We start from the raw sequence: 21,045 nt of genomic DNA, 5'->3' as shown, positions 1-21,045 counted from the left end.
ATTCCTTTTGTAAATTTTTGTAAATAAGTGTCTCAGTTTCTTGTCATTAAATCTGCTTGTTTTTGTATTCTCCAACCAACTGCGAAGATTCAGACAGTTCCTTCATCCCGGACGAGCCCCCTTGGTGACGCAACAACTGGCCACGCTACCTTGAGTTACGACAACTGGTGGCAGCGGTGGGGTCCTGCTACCTTGCTTCACAACAACTGGTGGCAGCGGTGGGGTCTGCTACCTTGCGTCCCAACAACTGGTGGCAGCGGTGGGATCCGAAGCCTGGGATCCGAAGCCGTGGGATCCGAAGCCTGGGATCCGAAGCCTGGAATCCGAGGCGTGGGATCCGAAGCCTTGGGATCCGAAGAGACTGGTGAGATACGAAGACCCAACGACTGTGGATCAGCGATGAGAATCTGAAGCCACAAGCGACAACAACGGTCGGCCAGCGAGAGTGCAGCTGTCTTGGACATGATCACGTGTGTGGGTGAGTGCTTGGCTTTTCCTTTGATGTGGACCAGGTTCTAAAAGAGGGTTAAAATTTAGAACTGGTAGACACCTGTGCTTAAATCTTACAGGTTTGGTATTTTTGCATAGTTGTTTTGGAAATAGCTCAGACTCAGAACTGTCATGGACCTACGGAAACTGCAGGAGTCGGACCTGTTGCTGTTGTGTGAGGAATTGGGAATTGAGACAAGGGGTTTGGCACGAAAACCCATGATAATTCAGGCCATTACTGATTTGGGGGCAGATGATGAGGAGCTCATTGAAGAGTGGAGTCTCATCGAACAAAAAAAGAAAGAGCAGGAAAAAGAGCAGCTCAGACAGCAGGAAGAGCGAGAAAGAGAGGAAAAGTGGCGTCAGCGCGAACGTGAGAATGAAGCAAAACTACTGAAGCTAAAGGCTGAGCTCAGTAAGTTAGATATGGAGTTGAGCAAGAGGTCGGGCGGTTGTCCCCAGCAAGTGGTACCTCTTCTCAGCAAGGAGACAGGGTTCAAGATGTCTAAGCACATGCAGCCATATGTGGTATCAAGGGATATCAGTCTGTATCTTGTAAATTTTGAACGAACCTGCGAGAACCTCGCCTACAGTCAAGAAACTTGGTCTCAAAGGTTACTGACGGTTCTGCCCTGCGAGGCAGCGGAGGTTGTCGCGCGGCTCAGCAGGGAGGACGCGGACAACTACGAGAAGGTCAAGGCTTGCCTTCTAAGAAAGTACAGACTTAGCGCCGAAGCGTTCAGGCAAACATTTTGGGGAGCTAAGAAATCGAGGGACGAGAGCTATCCCGATTTCTTATACAATTTGAAAGTGAACTTGGTTGAGTGGCTAAAGAGTACGGAGTCATATAGTGACCGGGACGCTGTAGTTGAGAGAATTTTGTTGGAGCAGTTTTACAACTGCCTCCCTGAAGAGGAGAGAAATTGGCTAAGGGACCGGGACAACGTAGCGTCGGCGACGAAAGCTGCCGAACTCGTTGAGGAGTACGCTTCGCGCCGGCAGTTTAGCAACACAACTAGAGTTGATAGGCCCCGTAATTTCGGAAGGAGTGCGAATTATCGTCCCGAGAGGCACTTTGCGAGCTCTACAGTCGGGAAGAAAGAAAGGAAGGTTCCTTACGAGAAACCTCAAAAACAGGACGACAGTGAGAAGGGTGCAAAAGTGGCCAAGGCACAGAAAGAGAAAGCCGTGTTTGAGGTTAGAAGGCCGCTCACTTGTTACAGATGCAATGAGCCGGGTCACATAGCAATAAACTGCCGAAAAGAAAAGGTGGCGTTCTCGTATGTCAGTGACTGCGATGAAAACATGAAGCTGCTGAAACCTTACATGCATGACCTGGTAGTGAACGGGAAGCCATGCAAGGAAGATGAGATGGGAGAAACGCTTACTGTTAGCCCTGAGACAGATGGCGCGTTGGCAGATAAGGCAGAGGTCCCGCGCCAGGAAGAATGCAGTGAGGTTCGGTGTGAAAGAAATGACAGAGCCAGAGAAGGGACACCGCCGGTGCAGCTGGCGAGCACTAGCAGTCAAGAAGTTGAGGCGGTACTAAGGGGCACAAAGAGTGAAAAGGAATTGCCTGACGGCAGCAGTGAAGCGCCAGGTAGGAGCGCAACGCTCGCCGGAAACTGCCGTACAGACGAGATTGTTTCTGTTGCCCGGAATGAGGAGGATGTTGCTCCGATAGTAAAACAGCAGGAAAATGAGCTTTGCAGCTCGGACGAAACCACCGGAGTAGACGATTCGTCAGTTAATCCGCCGCCTAGCACTCAGAGTAAAGCACGAGTAGCGTCGCTACCCAAGAAACATCGCGAACGCGACAAGCAATTGAGAAAGGCTAGGGCAGAGATTAATGCTGATGCGAGGGCCGGCAAATTAACGCGGGACAGCACCGCGAGAACTGTTGAGGGAAAGGGAAAACCCACAGTGTCATTTTCCCGAAGGCGGATGGGCCCGATGAAAGCCCAGGTGACTGCCCTTGCGGGCCGAAAGAGCGACAGACGGCGTGGTCGTTGGACACGAGACGCATGCTTTGCGTTACGAAGAATAGGGCTCGACAGCCACACAAAGGGTCGCCGCAGAGAGCGCGTGAGTCGGAGGGAGTCGCTGCAGGCAGGGACAAAGAAATGGTGGAGGCACCCTTTCCGCAGTAGGTCGAGCAGAGGCGGAACCAATCAAGCACGCAGTTTTCTTGAAGCACCTGCTTGTGGACTGGCCATCCGACCACGACCGCGCAGGGCGCGGCTAAAGAATGTCCATTTCGGGGAATAAGTGTTTGCCTTTTTTTTGTGCATTGACTCACTGAAAAAAAACGAGACAGGGGTGAAGGCAAACGAGTTCCCATTTTTAGTGGTAAAGCTGAGTGGTGTTAGTGGATTACAGGATTTTCACTCAGTTATGCAGCTTTTGGAGCTGATTACTTTTTTTTGCACATGCAGGAAGGGACGCGGACTTCTTAGCTGTTCTTTTTAAGCAGTCCGGAATGCTCTTTATGAACCAAAATTGCTACTATAAGTTTTTTCGTGCGTTTTTGAAAGTGAAGGGTACAGTAGCAGGTTCGGTTTTTCTCAGCTTGTGTGGGTCCTGGGAGTTTTCAGTGTGGGCTATTCACAACGGCTATACTAACCGGATTATAGCACCCTCTTTTGGAACTGGTTTGCTCGGAGGAAAGTTGAGTGCTTGCTGGCGCATGTGGTTGAAGTTTCAGAGACGCCTCAAAGAATTTGGCCGGCGTAATAGAAGACCACGTTGCGAGCGGCAGAGGGCTTCTAGCATACTTCTGGCATGCTTCTGCAAGTCGTCTCTTCGTGCAGCAGCGATGACTGCTACTCGCCGAGACTCGTCTGGCGGGGGAGGTAGCTGTTACGACTCATCTTGAGACCCGAGATGAAACGGAGGGAGATTCTACGTAGCGGCAATTTTGATGGGTCGTTTGACTTCAACTTGACCCCTCGATGACCTCACAGAAAAGGGCGACTTTCTGGGAAGTGGCCGACGAGGCTCTTCCCACACTCGGCTCGGCGAAAACGACCTCCCCTTCGAGAAGCAACCGACAACAGGAGAAGAAAGGGTGTCCCTCGTCTTGAAAAGAAAACCCGGAACGAATCCGAGGAAGCCTGCGCAGCTGCGGCTGTGACGTCAACACGACACGATGCTATAGGAATGCGGACTGCGGACTTAGGAATGCGGACTTGCCAGTTCCCACGTGCGGGCTCTAAACAGGTGTCTTGGCCAGCTGCGTCTGTGACGTGTGGTGGCGATCTTTTGGTGCCCCATGAGTTACCGCCTAGTGAGGGGGCTCAACAGGTCTTCGATGGCGTTGCTGGTGCCGATCTTTTGTGTCGCGATGGAATGTCCCCTGGTGCAGGGGCGGAGTCTTGGGCTATATAACCTGCGACCAAAGTGGGCACGAACGCTCTGGACCTTCGGTAATAGGTTCATCCAGTGGCTCTGAGCCTTGGGTATCAGGCTCATCCAGACGCTCGACGCTATGAACTCTTAACGTTTGATTCCTTTTGTAAATTTTTGTAAATAAGTGTCTCAGTTTCTTGTCATTAAATCTGCTTGTTTTTGTATTCTCCAACCAACTGCGAAGATTCAGACAGTTCCTTCATCCCGGACGAGCCCCCTTGGTGACGCAACAACTGGCCACGCTACCTTGAGTTACGACAACTGGTGGCAGCGGTGGGGTCCTGCTACCTTGCTTCACAACAACCTGTTCAGTCATGCAGGAAAAAAAAAATCGCTTCGCAGATGACAGACGCGGGAAATTTTTCATTTATTCCTGCCTCTCAGATACGGTTTACCTTAATGTAAACCTCAAGTACGGCTTCATTAGGATTAAAAGCACTTCTTTTAATATTCACGCCGCACCGTCAGTACACGCAATGTATCGAAAAAGTGGGGACTCTCCATTACGGCTCGCTGACAAGCGGTATCATGGAAAATCGGAATCGACAGCTGTACAGTCTCGCGTGGGCCGTGCTTTGACTTGGCTCTTCAAGGCTGCGCTTTGGGAATCAATCTCGCGAAATGGAGTGTACTGTCCTCGTTTTTCGGTGGCGATCTAGACGATATCAACCTACCTCCGAGGAGCCTTCGCGCTGAAATTAATGCTAGCTGGAGGCCTCTCGATTCCGTTACCCGTGTCCACTCGTCGCCAGCGAATTTGCGAACCGCGTGCAGAGCAGCATTGCGAAAGATGCACAGCACGAATGCGAGCGGAGTCTGACCCCTTCGCGAGGTGTTCAGCTAAGTGGAGGCTGGCGCATTTTGCCTATCGAACAACGCGATTGCGCTGCTTCGATTTGTGTCGAAGCAGCCTCCTTCCTCCCTCGTTTTGATTTCGCTCAACACCGCTTATGCGCGAAAACTCGTTAAGCTCGCGAGCCCCTTCTAAGCCGCTACGTCACGTCGTGAAAGCTGGTGAAGCGTTTCGCCGAAGTGTCGTTACAAATCAGCCCGGATCTCGTATACGAAATGAATCGCATATATGCAAAGCCTCCTCGTTCGAAGCACAGCGCACGCCGCGTGCACGTGCGGAGTGATCAATCAGCGCTGGGACCGGAGGAACGTGTTTGAAACGCAGCTGTAGCACGCGTGTATGCACGCGCGCGGGCAAACACGACTTCCCGAGACTGTAAGGAAGCGGCGTGAAGAGATAGCCCGCGGATAGTCCCATATACGTCCGCAGCGTGGCGGAGATAGCTCGCGGAAAGTCCCATATACGTCCTCGGCGTAGCGACGAGGAGCCGGCGGCTACGTAACGCTACTTCATAAAGTAGCGCATATACGTCGCGGTCGTTTGCGGCTTTTTTATTGCTCCGGTTATCGGCGCCAAAGCGCGCCGCTGACTGCGCCGGTGGCGGAAGAAAAAGGGGCTCTTTTTTGTTTGTTTTTCGCTTTCCGTGTTTCCCCCGCTCCGCGGGAGTCGCCCGGACAGCGTGGCGGCGAGTGCGTAGCCTAAGCCAAGGTCGGACCGACTGACCTCATGCCGCCCCGAGCTGTATAGAGGGAGCTCGCTGCGCTTGCGGGTATACTTGGGGCCATTCTCCGCCTATCGATAAGTGCTCGACAACGAAGCTGTATCGGCCGGCGATCGGAGGCAATTTGTCTCTGTCGACGCCTGCAGCGGTCCCAGTGCTCGTGGATGTGCGAAGTCTTTAAAAAGTAACGATAAAACACTCTGAATGCTCTTATCGTTCTCTCAGTGAACAGGCCGTGTTTTCGAACTCGTTAGCGCGGGGAATAACTGGGGGCTGAAACTTTCCTTCACTATTCAAGAAGGTAAAGTTTTGTAGCCTTGCTTTTGGAAACAGTTAAATCGGATACATATAGAGAGATATGACACCGTCTTTCCGTGGCAAAGGATTTCATTGCGGCCTGTTTTTTTTTGTTTTTTTTTTCATTACTGATGTGTGGTAATAGATGGCGCGCTCAAGCACCGCTTCGTGTGTGTTCATCGCGTTACGGATCTACCGGCCGCTTTCCGTTTGAGGGCGCGAAGTAAAACTCGCAGGTTAGCCGCGTGCCCCTATGCAAGAGCGGCTTTCAGTTCAATTGAACTTGAACCGAAGTATTCGGGTGATCGAATTGGCTGCGTGCAAACCATGGCCGGATGTGCCATTTCTCAGCTCTCTGTTATTGGCTTTTCTACCTGGAGGGAAAAAAAGAGAACATAATCGTGAGTCAGTCATTAGATCTTCATGAAATGTGTCCCGTTTTGTTAGATCGATCTGTACATGCTTATTGTTTAGCACCAAAGAAAAGAACTGCAGGCTACCTTTATATATATATATATATATATATATATATATATATATATATATATATATATATATATATATATATATATATATATAAGATGGCTTATATGCCGTGGTCACACCGTGTGGATGCGACAGCTGCATAGTGCGAAGAGCCAAAAGCGCAACTCCAGATCCACGCAATCGCCTTCTACAAGATCGCTTCTTTATCGGGGCATCTCGCCTCCCTTTCGTAGTCAGGAAGAACACGGATAAGGCCTGATATAACGGCACCGCGCCGAGATCACCGCTTTGGCGGTGCGCGGTGGTGAGTTCTCCAGCCAGGAAGAGGAATCGTCCGCACCACCGGGTCACTGGATGACTTTTGAGAAGACCACGAAAAAGAAACGTACAATGGGTCATTGGAATGAAGAAGAGCTTTGCCTCCTTCTCCGCTCGTCGGTTACCCGCGCTTACACGGCGTCGTGAGGAAAAAACGAAAAAGCGGAATCGGCTCAAGGTGGCCGCTTTCTGCTTCCTCGCGTTTCTTTGCCTCTATTCGTTTCTTTCCTTAATATATCTCCCCTCATCCTTTGAGGGAAGTGATGGAAGCGGTTGTTGCTCCTGGGGTTCGCCAACGGAGGGGCATGTCCCAGTTTCGCATTGCGCGCCAGTCGTGTATACGCTCGCGGGTTGCGCAAGGGCTTGCCGTTTCTTACCACTCTTGTTACTACTTGTTCTTTTCTTTCCCCCTGCCTTCCTTCCTCTCTTCCTTCCCATCCGTTACGTGTTGCGCGAGCTTACGCGGGCGCCCGCTCGGGGTGTGCGTACGCACGCGCGCGCGGTTTCGGGGCAGAGACGACTGCCGCCGGGGTCACGCTCGTACAAGCCGCGCGGCAACTGGAGGAAGCAGCAGTCGTTGGACATGGTAAATATCCGGGTTGGTGCCGACGGCGTCGAGCACCATTTAGCCGGGAGAGCGGCAGAAGAAGCCGCGCCACCGGGGGAGAAAAAAAACTGCGCCCGCGGTGGCGGCGGCGCCGAATTAGGTGGGAAGGTAGCTCTGTATTCCGATGGAAGCTAGACAACGTCGTTTAGGTGGACGCTATAGCTGCGCTCGCCGGTCAAACCAGCTCGTCGATAAAGCTGTTCGCACGATTAAAGAGTGTGGTTTCCGATTGGTTTAGTGTCCATGTGCTGCAGCTAGTTGCAGCTGCTATAGCGATAAAACAGCTAGGACAGCAAAGACCAATGATTGGTGGTTCTTGTGGGGAGGAAGAGCTTCGTCGGTTCGAGTCGCCTGATTAGCTGATTGCAGTTTGGTGTTTTCTCACGCGCTTGTTGCATGCTCTTGTAGGATTGAGTACGGCTGCTTCTGCTGCTTTGCTCGTGGCGGTGGTGGCATATTTCGATGAGCACACTCACACAAGCATGCGCGCGCACGCACGCGACATGGTGCGTTTCGGGTGCGGCGAAAGATGATGCGGAGTAGCGCTATGCGTGTACGCACCCGTTTCTCTTTTCCGTGGTTTTCTTCCCCGTCGGTTGCCGAGGGCCGTGTCTGTCCTTGCGTCGTCGTCGTCGTAGCGTTTTTGTTTGTTTGGGGGCGCTGGCCAGACAGCCCGTCTGAGCGGATCGCGGGCACCAGTATACGTGTGGCGTGACATTTACTGGACCGGCCTCTTCTGGGAAATCGCGCGAATGTCGCGTTTTGACCCACTAAGCTATATAGCCGGGGAATTCGTCTTTCTCTTGCTTCTCTTCTTCTCTCTTTTTGTCTCTTTCCCTGTCTGTCGGCCCCGCGAAAGATTGCGAACTTTCCGTTATTCACACGAGTCCGAGTTGCGCGCACTTAATTATTCGCCCGGCGTTCGAAATGTGTACGGGGCACTCAGTACATCGCGAAACATTGTTGCCGTTTTCAACAGCCGTGCGAAACGAAACCAAGTGATTGACAAGGCACGCAGCAAGAAACTAAATACCGAAGACCTAGGATTTTCAACCAAGGCATCGGTGTTTGTGAACGAACACCTTTGCCCTCAGCTTAAGTTTCTGCTAGGAAAGACTACCGCAAAAAAGAAGGCAATGAGCTGGCGTTTTGCATGGGCGAAAGGCGGCAAAGTTTTCGCGCGGAAAACGGAGACATCTCGTGCCATCCGGATTTCATGCGAAGCTGATTTGGAAAAGATTGTGTAAGCACATCTTGCGCTACTCAGTGCATCTTCTTTTCCCGTGCTGATGAACACACCGAAAAATATCGCTTGCCCGAAAAACAGTGCGCACCTTGCCTTTCTACATTTTAATGCGCAGTCTGCAAGGAACAAATACGATGAAGTAACAACATTTTTTGATGAATTTAGATTCAAGTTTCATATCATAATGATAACCGAAACATGGTATAAAACGCAAGAAGAAGTGCTTTGTCTACCAGGCTACAGGAGTTTCTACCTAAACAGACCCTGCAGGCGTGGTGGGGGAGTAATGCAGTTGATATCAGAACAGTTGCCATGCGTAGTGCTCCCCGACTTCACAGCTATTACTCCCGATTACGAGACTCTGACGCTCCAATGCAAGCAATCTATATTTGTCGTTACTTATAGGCCACCAGATGGGAATACTGATCAATTTCTTGCCTACTTAGAAAGGCTCCTGAATTTCGCGTGTTTGAATAAACTGCACATTACCATCGGTGGTGACTGCAACATTAACATGCTTCAGCCTACTCTAAACTCGCAACGTATGTGTCTGCTTCTGGACACTTTTCATTGTTCAACCGTAATAACAGAGCCTACACGCATCACTTGTCACTCTGAAAGTCTTCTTGACATATTCATCACAAATAACCCGGAAGGCTGTATCAAAGCCGGCGTTATAACGGCAGCTCTGGGTGATCATTTGCCTATTTTTATGTTTTGTAAGCCCGGTGAGCTATGTAAAAACTTCGAAAAGCCTTGTGAATAATTTTTAGTTCAAGAAATTAATGAAAAAACGCTTGAACGTTTCCGAACTGCAGTTGAGGAAATTGACTTTACATCTGCGCTTGAGTGTACTACTGCTGATGATGCCTACGACATTTTCTTGGGTTTGCTTAAACGTGCTTACACAGATTGTTTTAAGTACAAATCTGTCAAAAAGCGCAAAAAATGTCGGAAACCATGGCTCACTGACGAATGTATTAGAATGATTAGTGAAAAAAATGCGATGTATTTTCAGTTCTTGAAAACAAAAGACCCCAATGACTTCATATCATTTAAGAAATACAGAAACAGTGTAACAAAAGTGTTACGCAACTCTAAACACGCTTATCTTGAAAATCTTTTTGGTCGCGTTGCAACTCGGGGAGACGCTCTTTGGCGTGAATTACATAAACTTTTAAATCGCAATACGCACGAAAGTGGAGACCTCGAACTTAGTGTCAATAATCAAAGTTTTAAAGGAAGAGAACTAGCAAATAAGTTTAATGAATACTTTACGACTTTAGCGAACAGTAACCATGATGATAAAGCATCGTCCTACTTGGGTCTACCGAATGCCCACACTGCTTTTTTTGATCCAGTTACTCCAGATGAAGTGTATTCCATTTTTATGTCTTTGAAGAATAGCAAAGCGCGTGATATTGATGGCCTTCTTATCCGCCCCATAAAGTTTGTGCTCGAGCTCCTGGTACCTGCTCTCACACATATTTTCAATACCTGTTTGACTACTGGTGTTTTCCCACAAAAAATGCAGCTAGCCAGAGTCACTGTTCTGTTTAAGTCGGGAGACAAAAATGAGTTTTCGAATTATAGGCCTATTTCTGTGCTGCCTGTCATATCAAAAGGATTGGAAAAAGTCATCTGCAAAAGAGTTGTATCGTTCTGTGATAAGCATTCTATAATATCCATCCAGCAGTTTGGTTTCCGGCAGGGTATGTCAACAGAACTGGCCCTTCTCACACAAAAGGAATTTATTATTAAAGGTTTCGAACAGCGAAAATTAACACTAGGCGGCTTTGTAGATTTCTCCAAGGCATTTGACAGAATTAACCACACAACCCTATATTCTAAGCTTGAACATTACGGATTCCGTGGAATACCTCTTGCCCTTTTACAATCATATCTGTCCGCGAGACAACAAAGCGTTTCACTAAAAGAGGAGTCGTCAGCTCTACGCAATATATCTTGTGGAGTGCCCCAAGGTAGTATATTAGGACCCATTCTTTTTACTATCTATATAAATGACATAGTAACATTAGCAACCAGGCATTATTTGTAGTCTATGCCGATGACACAAGTTTCTTTATTCAGTCAGAGGACATTAGTGAATTATCGTCTTTAGGTAATATTACATTTAGTAAACTGTTAGAATGGGGTAAAGTAAATTCATTAGAAATAAATACGAAAAAAACCAAGGCTGTCCTATTTCGACCTGTGCAAAAAATTCTTGATTACAGTATTTGTTTAAAGATAGGCCAAGAAAATATAGATACTGTACATGAGGTGAAAACCTTAGGTGTAGTATTTAATGAACATCTAAATTGGGATGCACATGTAACAAATGTGCTTCGCAACTTGGCCAAGGCCTGTGGTGTTCTGTGCAGACTTCGTTACATTCTTCCACCTAAGATAAAGCTAATGTTATATAATGCCTTATTTACCCCACACATCAATTACTGTAGCCTTGTTTGGGCAACGACATCAAAGGCGAACATACACCGGCTATTTTTAATGCAGAAGAAAGCAATCCGTCACATTGCAGGCTTACCGTATGATGGCCATACAACAGAGCTTTTCTCAACATATAATATAGTCCCTGCTGTACATCTGTACAATTTAAACTTAAGTATGAAGTATAAAATCTCGTTGGCAAAATCCAATACATGCTTTCTCTCGCTGTGCAATCTTAGACAATCTTTGGATGTTCCTTACAACATAAGACACAGAAACATTTGGCTAGTCCCCTTTTCGCGCACAAATAACGGTTTTAATAGATTGGAACATCGCATGCCAGTATTATTAAACACACTTCAAGACACAGACATGGACCTAAGAACATCGTCAAGACCCGCACTCGTTAAATATTTTAGGAATTTAACTGTATGAAGCAATAGATTAAGTACTGGCATTTCCATGTTGTAATTAGAGAAACATTTCTGCATAAATACATTTGTCTGTGTTTCAGATTTCATTTTTGAAGTATGTACATGTATAAATATTTGTGTATAGAGTTATATATATATATGTGTATATATATATACATATATATATATATAATATATATATATATATATATATATATATAAGGAATAAGAAAATCTTCAAGGCAACTGACTAAATATATAATAAGTTGGGGAAGTCACATTGAAAAACTTAACAGATTTATTCAACGTTTCGACCAGGGACTGGTCTTTTTCAAGAGTGATCATACAGTGCACGGACGCATCTTCTTATAGCAGTGAACATATATATATATGTATGTATATATATATATATATGTATGTATATATATATATATATATATATATATATATATATATATATATATATATATATATATATGTATATATATATATATATATATATATATATATATATATATATATATATATGTGTGTGTGTGTGTTGACTCGGTATAATGCTTTCTGGTGCACGCGCGTAAAATATTATTTGATCGTATTTTGTGCTGTAGTGCAAGAATTTCTGCAGAAACTAATCTAATCATTGTGTGTAATTTTTTGTGTGATTTTAAACCCCTGTACGCTGCCATCAAAGGGGGCAAGGGCCTTAGTCAAGCTGCTTAACTAGCAGCTTTTAGTCCTTGCCCTCACATTTTTTCTGTACCAGGATAAATGTGGAATAAATGAATGAATGTGAATGTGAAAACTCCGCGGGTTTCTATATACTTTTTTCAGAAAACGAATGCATGGGCAGACATTTGTCCAATTGTCCAAAGACATGTAGTTCACTAGCATGCATATGACTGTGTATGTGAAGAAAAGCAAATCTTGAGAAAAGGCTCGTCATCCCCACGTCCGCATTCGGTCCCACCTGCTGAGAAATAAACCACGGCGCTGGTGATTAACTGCACTTTTTTTTTTCATTCAAAGCAGACATAGATCTTCTGTGCGATGCAAGATGCGGAAGCGGGCCGTCTGTAGTGTGCCTGTAGTACGAGACAAAAACATGGGCCGTTATTCCGGTGACGTACGGTGGTGCACCAAACCAGGTGCCGTTTCTCCAACATTTGTCTTCGTCCTAACCGTTCTTAGCCCTAGAAATAGCCCTTCTCGTAATAAAGACCTCATAATAACGAAGTTTAATGGGCCCGACAATAGCTTCGTTATAGCCATAGCTTCGTTATAGCCCGTGTTGACTAAGATTTCAAGGGGAATCGTCATTCCTTCTTTATATCCATTATTTCGTTATAAACCGTTTCATTATAATGAGGTTCGACCGTTAACTTCATGCGCCTCAGCGTTCTCACCATCCCCTCGCTAAAAAACAGCACAGCCCAGTTCTTCGAGCGTATGCTCCTGAAATCTTTTTTTTTTTTGCTTTTGTTCATCGTGCCTCAACAGCTTGACTTCTCTGTCCACAGCCGCGAGCAATGGTCGGCAGGCGGCGACCGATTCGCCCCGAAAAGATGTCCATTCATTCGCGCCACCCTTGACAGCTGCTCGTTTAGCGGACAGCACAAAAAGAGCGTGAGTGAGCGTCGTCGGCGGAGAGGACCTTCCGGCGAACGAGCGCATTTCGTGACTGCGCTAAATCTTCCGTGCTTTTTCGCGAGGTCCTCAGCGGAGTGCGCGGTGGGAGGCGGTCTCCGGATTTATCCAGTCGAGGAAAGAGTATACGCCGCGACCGCCACGGTGTACTGCCGCTGTCTCGTGCGCAGCCTTTTCGTTTCTTGAGCTTCTTGAGCGCGTTTTACGACTACGCTTATAAATATGAGGCAGGATAACGAGCCGCTGCAGAGGCGAGTTTTAGTCACACTTGCGTCTGAAGCGGGCAGAAATGAACGCAGTGAATTAGTCTATTCAACTTTAAACACGATCCAGCTCTCCGCTTGCGTCCAATTTTTGAATGCGCGTAAAAACGCTCGAGTAAGTCACGCACAGTTTATAGACCAGCCCTAACGTACAGCTGTTCTGTTCGCTCCGACTCCGGCAGAGGCGGTCGTGCAGCCGTTTCTTTTTCTTTTTTTTTTACAGCTGTGGAAAGCTGTTAAGTCTGGCGTGGCATATTCGCAAACGCTAACTCACTGTCCCTTTTATTTCCTCTGGCAGCAGCTCAGGTGCTTTCTAGAGGCGATGGCAGATGCCGCGGCCAGCAGAAATATTTTTCTTCCTTGCGTATTTTATTTTGAAAATAAGCCAGTAAACACTTAAGGCGGACACCTGAGTCCTCTCCTGCCTTCTTAAACGCCGTAAGTTCTCGAGTGTGGGCTGGCTTTAAAACGCTGTTATATTATTGACAACTTGTTAGCTGTGAATTTAAATTGATGGCGGTGAAGAGTGTGAAGTACGTCCTACCTTGGCGCTGCTTTACTGAAAGAAGAAAAAAAGAAAACTAAACAAAATATCAAATTCGACGCCTTCTCAGACAGGACCGCATCGAAAGAAGCACGTGATAGATATCCTTTGGTTAGTGTAGCCATTGAGTCAATTTACTGTTTCCGTCTGTTATCAGTCTTGCTTGAAATTAAAAAAAAAGTGGGGAAGAGAAGATATTTATACACTAATTGGGGAGGGATGTTTGCCCTTGACGGGTGCTCTGCTCGTACGTCATTTCCGTTCCACGGAAATACACGTATATCAGCGCGCCGCACGTCTGGCGCACGCACACGGCCGTCATAGAGAGGTTAATGCCTCTTCGCTGAAGCCCGCAGGTCTCTTAATTTCCTCCCTTTCTCGGCGGTCTCCTTCTTCTTTTCTTTTTTTTTTTGCTGGGCTGAAGCCGAAAAAGAAAAGACAAAAAAAAAACGATAGAAAATGGAGAGAGGGGAATACTCGGTGGCGTCGGGGTCGGGTCGGAGTACAGCGAAGCCTGCCTCGTAGCAAAACGTCTACCGCCGCGGCGGCGCGCGGGCATATTGGATTAAGAAGACGTTGGGCGGTGGCGATTGCGCAAGAGACGCAAGCAGCGCGCTCGACTCACGGAGGCAGCCCCGCTGCGGAAAGTTTTGTCTCGGCCGGCGAGTCGGCCTTATTTAGCTTTCCTGCCCCGGCTCTGTATGGACCGTTTCCTTTTTTGTTTCCTTCGCTCGTTCATTTCTTTGTTTTTTTTCCCCCGTGGACCTGCGCATCGTTCTCTCTTCCCTCTCTTTCTCACACACCGCCGGCGCCCTCCCACTTGGCGTTTCCTTTTTATCGCGGGCCATGTGTGAATCACGCGAAAACAGCCTTTCGCAACTCGAAACTGCGCGCGCCGCCCGCGCTGGTGGCTCTCGTGCGCAGCGCGCCGGCCGGCGGCAAATAAGTCCACTGGCGCGCGAGGGGAAAGTCGGAAAGGTAGACAGGGTTTTCCTCTAATGTGCGCTTTCCCGGGCTGCTAAGTAACAAGGAATCTCATTGTTCACATTAGTCAAATATACGCGGCTACGTACGGAAGATTAACAACGTTTCTCCGCTCGACGGAAACTCCAGGACCGGTTGCATGTCGCAGAGCTCAGGGGGTTCTACATCGCTGGTCGGTCCGTCTCTGGCATATACGCCTTCCCAGTTCTGGTTGAAGGCCGTAACTGTCCTTGGCTTGTAATGCGCACGCTTTGTCACTACGTACGCTGCCCGAAGCACGCTGTGACAGTGGACCTGAAGGTGGCAACAAGTCTGCGGGACACAGATAATATGTCATAGGCCGCCAATCGAAAATAGAATCTTTCTGTGCTACGGGTAGGCAGGAACGAGTTGCATTAGGGCATACAGGCATCGATACTCGACACCTCGATCGCATGCGTAACGGAGTTTGACCGATCGGCTTGTTGAAAACTCCAGGCCGATCTAAAGAGCCCAGGAAGAAAGATAAGCGTTGACGTTGGTGACAGAGTATGTTCAGATGACAGATGGAGTTGGCAGACAGCGCTCATATTGGTTTCACTCGTTAGTGCATATCTCCTTGTTGCCCGCCAGTACTGACCTGCTTAATGGTGGCGTTTATTATTACTGTTTCTTTCATGCTGCGTAAATTGAAAATCGGTCTTGACGAAATGAAACGGCGCAGTAATTGTCTCGCTCCTCGATGGCCACCCGATACCGTGCCGTGAGGGAAGGGGTTGAAGGAGGGAGTGAAAGAAGAGAGAGAGAGAAATAGGTGCCGTAAATCTCTACGTATACCACCTGGGGATCTTTATCGCGCACTGACGTCGCGTAGCACTCACGCACCTTTTGCGTTCCGCTTCCATCGAATAACGCGATCCCTTGTGCGTTATTCGGCTCGCCGAACACTTGTGCAAGGCATTTTCTAGCTTGTCAAGAACATCCAGCGAGTGAATTTGTGCGCTTACTTCGTCTGTACGCTTTTCTCTTCTCTTGTAACGGAAATTAGGCGTCCGCGTGCGCGCATCGTTAGCAAAGCCGCTCCGAAGAAGAACGCCAGAGACTCCCTGCCCCGCGCTCTTCCGGGGTTCTCTTCCGCGCTGGTGCAAAGATACGCGGTGGCTCGGGGTGATCACGAAACAAGGGAGTTCATCTGCCCTACGCACCGGGAGACACGGAGCGCATGAAGGACGTCTGGCAAAGCCGGGAAGAGGTTAACCAAAGCGAAGGCCATCGATGTAATGCGGCATTTGCCCTTTCGCTCGCTCAACAACTCCGTGCGGTGGAGTCATTAAAGCCGTCGCACATTGTCTTCTCCCCGTCTATGTATATACCCGGAACAAAAGCTTTTCCGCGCAGGTGATTAATATAAAACCTCCTCCGCGAGGTCTGTTCTCAAGGAAGCGAAAGGGATAGGAAGAGGGGGAGGAGGGGCGACCCTGTAGCCTGACATCGGGCCGGAAGAGATACGAACGCTGGAGAAAGCGAATGTTCGTCGCTGGTGATGATGAGCGTGGTTCGCACTTGCGTGTTGTAAGCCGAGAAGGATGTAACACTCGCGCGCATTGCTTACACACTGGGGGGAAGACCAGACAGGTTTGATTACGCGCGCTCTGCGGCGGTGAGCGCTGGTCCCGCGTGGCCACTTCCACCTGCGGTGCGGTGTAGACTTTTTTGTTGTTTTCCTTGCTTTGTTTCTGTCGTGAGGGATCAGACGAGGTTAGCAGGTTTTGCTTTCGCGAGATCGAATCGAGCGATATGCAGATCGCGCGTGTCCCCCTGCTTCGCGTCGTCACCCCGCGGGCAGTTTAGCATCCCGATGATCCCGTTGTGCGTACACTCGCCGGGCACGTGCATGCACTTGGTTTGTGCCGCCCTCCGCAGCGAATGTGCAGGAAGGCTGCACAGTGTAGAGCAACTGTGATTCCCAGGCTGCATACTGGATATGTAAACTGTAGCTCTATGCTATAACAAGTCATGTCCTTTCAATTTTAGCCGGCTCGTGCGTAAGTCGTTGGAGTCTGTCGCTTCGTCGTTGCCGCTTTTCGTATGCCGCTTTTCGTATGCCGCTTCAAGTGCGGGCAAATCAGACAGGAGGAGTAGAACTCTTCTTTCTCTGCTATTAGAGAAATAAAAATAAAGACAAATTGAGACAAACCGCAAATAAGGCCGTGTATTGAGGTTTTGGTCACGAGTCACACCCGTCGAAATCATTTGGCAGCTCGCCAATATGCGGTGTATACATCATCAAGCACGCTGTTGCTTTGCCACCTGAAGACCGATCAATCCTCACCAAACCAGTAAATTTGAGTAAACTAGCCGCTGCGTCCGTAGGTCCAGTTTGCGCGCGGGCCTGTGTACGGAATACAGCATCACACATCATGCTGAAAGAAAGTCACAGCGGATACCCGTGCTTCAGGAGTTCGCCCAAATTAATACTCTCAGTGAACTCATCGACCGGCGGGTGGCAAACAGAGCTCGCAAACAGTCTCTACAACTTCATCGTTTAAAGACGCTCCCTCCGTGGTCGTATTGTCAGCTCACAGACAATCGCCCCACTGTTTCCCCGTCGGTATCAGCCGCGCATCTTCCTGAAGGGTGCATATTGTACACCGATGCATCACATACTGCAGAGCGGGGAGTTACTTCTGTATATAGTCCCTCCCATCCGCATCTCAACTCTCGTGCGACGTACACCGCAGATACATGTACCCCCCTGGCATTGGAACTTCAAGCCATTTACAATGCCCTTGCTTCACTTCCGCTCGTTCCCACATTCAATGCAGTTCATATTTATACAGACTCCCTCGCCGCCCTTAAACAGTTTAAGGCTGTTCGACGCACATTCCAGATTACACAATCAATTCACCTACTCTGCACAAAATACCCATGTCCTGTACGCATACACTGGATTCGCGGTCATGCTCACGATCCACATAACATTCAAGCAGATGCTATGACTCACATTGACACATCAGACGACCCGCCACCTTCCCCTCTTCCCCCAGATCCATTCCTGTCCCATGTCACCGATTCACAAGCTTTGCGCCAGCGAACACGCGCTCTAATTCCTCCGTGTTCGCACCCTCTCCCCCGTAGTCTTACTCGGCAGGAGGAGGTATCAGTGCGCCGGATTCGGGCAGGGATGGCCCTGACCCCATCTGTCCGTTATCGGTGGGGTGATCAATATCTGCCAGCAACTGACAGGTGCCCTCACTGCGGCGCTGCACCGGACATTTGTGATGTGCGGCACCTGTTGTGGACTTGCCCAGCGACGGCCTCTATTAGAAAACGGCTCCTCAGGGAGGTCGGCCTGTGGTGGAACCGCGACGGGGACTATGTGAAGTGGACTATGGACAATCACTTCACCAGCAGCCTATGCGAGTACCTCGCCGAAACTGGTCTACACTCCTTCTTTTAACTTTCTGAAACCTACATTCCACTCCCCCTTTTCTCAACTTATGCCTCATGGCAGCCTTCTCGAATAAAAAAAATAAAAAAAGTCGGAAAGCGCAGCCGTGGCCTGGATGTAGGGCAGCCTCCTATGCTTTGGGAGGCGGCGGGTTCGACTCCCGCTGCCGCCTGTCATCGACCGGGTTTCGCAACCATGTGTACAAGCGTCCCCGGTGCAGCACTCTTGGCGTCATGTGTTGCCTGGGAAAGGAGCATGAACTCTCAATCCCCTTCTTGGAGCAGACTGAGCGCATAGTCGCAGCGTATACCCGTTACCCTGGAGGAACAGGAAAAATTTGCCTCACTTTCGCCGAGCTTCGCGGAGATTGGGCACGTTCTTGCGTGTGACCTTCATACCGGAACGCTGCGCCGAATAGAATATTCTGTCCGCTGCTTCTAAGCTAGAGGACGTGCGTCAGCTCGTTTAAGTTGTATCAATAAAAAGGAAAAGAAAACGAGATTGCATTCTGTGAAGAGATTGCAGCGATGAAAATGCTAAGAGGTAACTGCTATGAACGGGGAGCGCTTTTTCTATCATTGTTCTAGTTTTTTTTTCTGCATGCGCAAAATGTTCACTTATACGTTTCCTGAACTGTGACCGTTTTAGAACGTCTTAAAATGGTACAGCCGCCATTAGCGCAATAAGTCGTAAGAAAATCCCTTAGGGCTTGTTTCAAGAAAAGGAACGGTGTCTTTCTTTCGAGCAACTTTACCGCTGTGGCCACTGAAGAGAAATCAAGTGACTAGCATATTGCGCCAGAGGCTGCGCGGGCCTGTAGGACACCCGCTTACTACCAGATGCGCTAACTGGAAGCTACGCTCGTAGCTGTGTCGGGACGAGGCCGAATTAATCGGCCGCTCAGACCGACAACAACCGCGGCACGCGACGAGGCGCAGTGTATACGCGGAGAGCGGAAACACATTGTGCATGTCCTCGCGCGTCACTACATTTCCCATCCGAGAGCTGGAAGGAAGAAAAAAAATAAAAAGAAAAGAACAGGTCCTTGAGGTTTCCGCTACCGCGGACACAGATATGAGCGGCTGTAGAGCGCCCACGCCACGCGCGTCAGGACACGGGCTTCATTCACTGCGGACCTCGGATGTCGGGCTGGCCGAGATCAGCGCCGCGCTTCTGAATGCTGCCCGACATTACGCGGTCGGGCATTATGACACGCGAATCCCTGTGCGCTGCACGGGCCGGAAGAGAGAAGCGACGCTAGGCGCGCTCTGGAAGGGACTCTTTAGTGGGGGGAAACCTTGGCCCGATTGCGCCTTCCGGCAATTGTGTACGCGGCCACTGCCGCTCGCTGTCTGCCGCTCCGCTTTTAGCCGTCTCCGCGTTCCCCGAGGTCTCCGCTTCGTGGCAGCGCCGTGACGCAAGCACATAATCTTTGACTGAAAGTGAAAGCGCCGTCGCGCCAAGTATTGTTCCTGCAATGTTTACGTAATTTACCTTGTTGATGTCGTGGTCGGGTGATGGAGTAATCTTCAATTGAAAGTACACTGTGAAAACGAGTGATGAGGGCAGCCTGTGCACTGATTGTCTTGGATAACCGTTGCTGTTCTACACTTCTCGAGAAGGCTAATTCTTTCGAAACGCCAACTCCCGTACTCGCAGTGAGCTCGCGTGTTGGGTGGCCAGACCGCTGTGTCAAAAGCGTTCGCGCCATCATCACTTCCAACGGCTCCCTCGACATTTCGTGTACCTTCCATCCCTTCCCGCACGGCGTTGTTAAGGTCAAGGGCATAAAACACCACCTAAAGACGGGGCAAGCAAGTGGGAAGGACAGGGCGCAAAAAGCTTCAAGTGGCCCTTTCGCAGAATCCTGCGCTATTTGCTTGTCCGCTCTCTCTCCATCTACACGCGCTACTGTCTTTGACCAACAGGCCCGCTATCGAGAGTAACCACCATTTCGAAGCTCTTCAGGCCGATCCACCCGAACTGATACAGTTCCCGCGACTATCCCTTCGTTGTAAGTTATAACCGACCCTAACCTATTCTGTCCAGACTTAACCGGTGCCGCGTCAGTGTTCTCAAGAAGGCTTCTCCGCAGAGCGAGTGCGTGTCGCCCGAAGCGACCAAGCTTGGCGACTGACCCGGCTGCGTGACCGGCGCTGAGGCGGCCCAACCTTGGGAACCGCACGTGTCGCAACAACGGCGGGCGCGCGTAATACATTTCACTGCCGTTCCTCCCCGCCGCCGCCGCGGCGCGTCGTTGCGTGCCGCCGCGAATAAAAGCGCTCAGGCGCGTAGAGGGTGCGCGCGCACCGAGCCTCCGGGCTCTGGGAGGGAGAGACACCGTGCCGATTCCGAATCCGTTTCCATATAACCGCGACGGACCGGTCCGCGCAGCAACGGCTTGGTTTCTTCCGCCTGGAGAGTAGTGGTAGTAGTACGTAGTACATGCGAGGAGGACGGGGACCGGCCCACATGTCTGCGTACCCCGCTGCGTGCGCTCTCGAAACGGGTCACTGTCAGGCGGGGCTGCCGTGACGAAGCTTAAAAATGGCCGTGCGCACCTCAAGCATGACCCGAGTCGTATAATGATCGGCCTCGATCTGCGCGACACCTCTGTCGGCGGTGTGTGTGTGTGTGTGTGTGTGTGTGTGTGTGTGTGTGTGTGTGTGTGTGTGTGTGTGTGTGTGTGTGTGTGTGTGTGTGTGTGTGTGTGTGTGTGTGTGTGTGTGTGTGTGTGTGTGTGTGTGTGTGTGTGTGTGTGTGTGTGTGTTGACGGTCACCGTGTACCCATCTCTCTGTTCCACTTGCTTCATCTTCGCGTATGATCACCAGATCAACAGGTGTGTTGTGCGCTTGGTACATACGGCCGGATGAGAGCAAGACACGCATTT

General features: G+C 49.4%; 2 protein-coding genes across 6 annotated transcripts in view; both read left to right on the top strand.

The window, feature by feature from the left end:
- The window catches only part of LOC149341964 (uncharacterized), a 262,364-nt gene that overhangs the window by 102,640 nt on the left and 138,679 nt on the right, over positions 1 to 21,045 (top strand). The window lies entirely within an intron of this gene.
- Positions 294 to 20,291, top strand: LOC149341965 (uncharacterized). The gene is made up of 2 exons (XM_089542770.1): positions 294 to 1,769; positions 20,204 to 20,291. Exons 1-2 carry the CDS (start codon positions 622 to 624, stop codon positions 20,289 to 20,291), a joined length of 1,236 nt encoding a protein of 411 aa, XP_089398896.1. The 5' UTR covers positions 294 to 621.

The sequence above is a fragment of the Amblyomma mixtum genome, chromosome 5 (assembly GCF_055824585.1).
Source record: "Amblyomma mixtum isolate Tamu chromosome 5, ASM5582458v1, whole genome shotgun sequence".
NCBI classification, from domain to species: domain Eukaryota; kingdom Metazoa; phylum Arthropoda; class Arachnida; order Ixodida; family Ixodidae; genus Amblyomma; species Amblyomma mixtum.
This window is presented reverse-complemented; position numbering and strand designations above follow the sequence as displayed.